This window comes from Helianthus annuus, chromosome 3 (assembly GCF_002127325.2).
Source record: "Helianthus annuus cultivar XRQ/B chromosome 3, HanXRQr2.0-SUNRISE, whole genome shotgun sequence".
NCBI lineage: Eukaryota > Viridiplantae > Streptophyta > Magnoliopsida > Asterales > Asteraceae > Helianthus > Helianthus annuus.
The window spans coordinates 52,990,353-52,993,431 of record NC_035435.2 but is presented as its reverse complement, the minus strand read 5'-3'; the positions used below and the strand labels follow the sequence as shown (position 1 = coordinate 52,993,431).

Below are 3,079 nucleotides of genomic sequence, written 5' to 3'. Positions count from 1 at the left end.
GCCGTTGTGTTTGCATTCGATAAGTTATGTTCATACCTCATGCTTTCAAAGACCATCGTGTTCACCGATCATTCGGCTTTGCGTTACCTCTTCCAAAAGTAAGACGCTACGCCTCGTCTCATACGATAGATTCTCCTACTTTCCGAGTTTGACATAGAAATTAAGGATAAGAAAGGAACGGAGAATGTCGCGGCCGATCATCTTTCACGATTAGAGGATCCGAGTAGAGAGGAGATTCATGAGGAGGCACTAGGAGATAGATTCCCTCACGAGTCCATTGATTTTATTGCGGCTGAGAAGGAAGGTTTGCCATGATTTAGCGATTTGACAAATTACCTTGCAAACGGGGTTGTGATGAAGGATATGAGTGCTCAACAAAAGAAGAAGTTGCTTCGGGATGTGAGGAAGTACATATGGGATGACCCATACCTTTTTAGGATAGGAGGAGATCGCATACTTAGGAGATGTGTGCCAAAAGAAGAAGGGTTAGAGATCCTTAGGCATGTTCATGAGGGATAAACGGGAGGTCACCATGGTCCACACACTATCGCACAAAAAGTCTTTGATTGTGGTTTCTATTGGCCTTCGGTAGTTCAAGATGCCTTAGAGTTTGTTAGGAAATGTGATGCATGCCAACTTACCGGCAATATCTCATCCAAGGACGAGATGCCCCAAAATCCAATTCAAGTTCTCGAAATCTTTGATGTGTGGGCATTGACTTCACGGGACCTTTCCCCTTCTCTGGTGGGAATAGGTACATCCTCGTGGCAATCGATTACGTCTCTAAGTGGGTTGAAGCTCAAGCTTTGCCTACAAATAATGCCCGAGTGGTGGTGAGATTCCTTAAGAAGTTATTCACGCATTTCGGTACACCAAAAGCCATTATAAGTGACCGAGGCACTCATTTTTGCAATGCCTTGATGGAGAAAGGCCTCAGAGCGTTACAGAGTTACACATCGTTTGTCTACCACATACCATCCTCAAACAAACGGTCAAGTTGAGAACGAAAATCGAGGGGTGAAGAGGATTTTAGAGATAATGGTAGGAAAAAGTCGAAAGGATTGGTCGGATAAGCTCGATGACGCATTGTGGGCGTTTCGTACCGCCTACAAGACACCTTTAGGGTCCACTCCATTCATGATTGTCTATGGCAAAGCGTTCCATCTTCTCATGGAATTGGAGCACCGAGCGCTTTGGGCTCTTAAAACCGTAAATTTAGATCTTACCGAAGCGGTTAGGAAGCGTTTCTTCCAAATTCACGAGTTCGATGCACTTAGAGATGCGGTGTATAAATGTTCATTCAGTATTAAGGAGAAAACGAAGGCGTTGCATGACAGTAGGTTAAAAGGGTTGAAGGAGTTTAAAATCGGTGATAAAGTACTTCTATATAATTTGAGGTTTAAATTGTTTCCCAGTAAACTGAAATCCAAATGGGCTGGGCCATACGTAGTGAAGGAAGTGTTTCCATATGGTACCATCAAGTTACTAAATGAAGCCGACGGATGTATTTGGAAAGTGAATGGTCATAGGTTGAAACATTACTTAAGAGGGCCCATCGACACCACCGAGAAGGAGGAAACTCCTCTCGAAGACCTACCGAACACCACCATTTAGAATCTTGAGAGAATTCTCAAGAGTAGAGTTTGTATCGTCTGTATCAAGTCGTTATTTGAGTCTTTTAGTAGTTAACGGTAGTTTTTTTCATAGATTTTCGTGTCTTTGTTTTGCGTGTTTGAGTATTTTGCACGAATCGTTACCGTCGAGGAGTGAGAATTGAAGAGAAAACGACATTCCAGGTAAGTCCCAGTGTTAGAAAATATTTGGGGTGAGTTTTGGGAGGCTTGGGTAAAACCTTGAAAATTTTCTAAGGTATGAAAGCCTCAAATTCACAAAACTTTCTGTTAAAAATGGGGCTTCGCATCACGCCACCACAAAACATCTTCATCGTCGTGTAGTGCGACAGCCCAAGTCAGAATTAATTGCACCTTTAGGTCCTCGCGTCGCACGACGGTATTTCATCTTCAAGGTCACGTAGCGCGATGGCCTCATTTGAACCGACCCCTTTGACCCTTAAGCCCTGGCGTGACGCGATGACAAAGGAGTTTCATGGTCGCGCCGCGCGACGACGTTAAAGACGAGTTTAAACCTCCCAACTTTCCCTTTCTTCCCCAATCTCTCAAAACCCTAACATACGAACTTACAACCGAAAACCAACTTTTCACCACTATATCCACACCAAATCACCACCAATCTTCAACCATTTTCACCCACATAACCCAAATCACTTCCCGAACAATACCCACCATCAGTTTCACCATTTCACCCGCTGAATTGCTCAGATTAGGGACTTTCCGTCATTACTTCAAATTTCAAATTTTCCCTACCATTCTCCACGAATCTGGTATGTTTTCTTGATTATACTCTGCATACTACTTGTCTAGTGTCTAGTTTGAGTCTTGTTTCAAGTCGTAGTGTCGGTTAATTGTCGAGTCCCTTTTGAGTCTAGTCTAGTATAGTTTGTTTAGTGTCTTTAAAGGGTGCTGATGGCTTGGTTTGGGTTGTTGAACATTGAACTGAGAATTTTTGATTGATACATTGCTATATGCTTATAAAGTTCTAGTCTTTCGTTTTGAACATCGGACACTTTAACCGGATTAAAATCTCCTTTAAGTAGGCGGAATTTTTCAAGTTAAAATCTGATTTTTGACATCAAAAGTTCTGACTTTAAGCAACGATTGGACTCAATGTTCGTTTTAGGCAGGCGCTTGATTTTAATTAAGACAGTTAAAGTGCCGGGAGGAGGTAGTGTACATTGAGTCGTAGTTAATGAGTCAGTTTTAGCATAGTCTAGTCTTGGTCTTGGGTTTACTTATATGTGCTTACAAGTTTGATATAGGTCGCCGGTACTCAATCTCCATTTGGGCGAGCTTGTTCATCACTTATGCTTTTGTAAACGGTAACCCGCATTTTTAATTATTTTTTTCGGATTCAACCGCGAATGTAATGCTATACGGCTGTTTCCATTTATTTGAAAAAAATTTCAAAAATCCGAACAAATAAAAAAAATTAAAAATTCCAA

The 3,079-nt window shown here is 41.8% G+C and overlaps 1 protein-coding gene across 1 annotated transcript; it reads left to right on the top strand.

Annotated features, from left to right (window-relative positions):
* The first annotated feature begins 1,038 nt into the window (after positions 1-1,038).
* Positions 1,039-1,614, top strand: LOC110931382. Its single transcript, XM_022174779.1, has one exon. The coding sequence runs from the start codon at positions 1,039-1,041 to the stop codon at positions 1,612-1,614; it is 576 nt and encodes a 191-aa protein (XP_022030471.1).
* Positions 1,615-3,079: the final 1,465 nt, after the last annotated feature.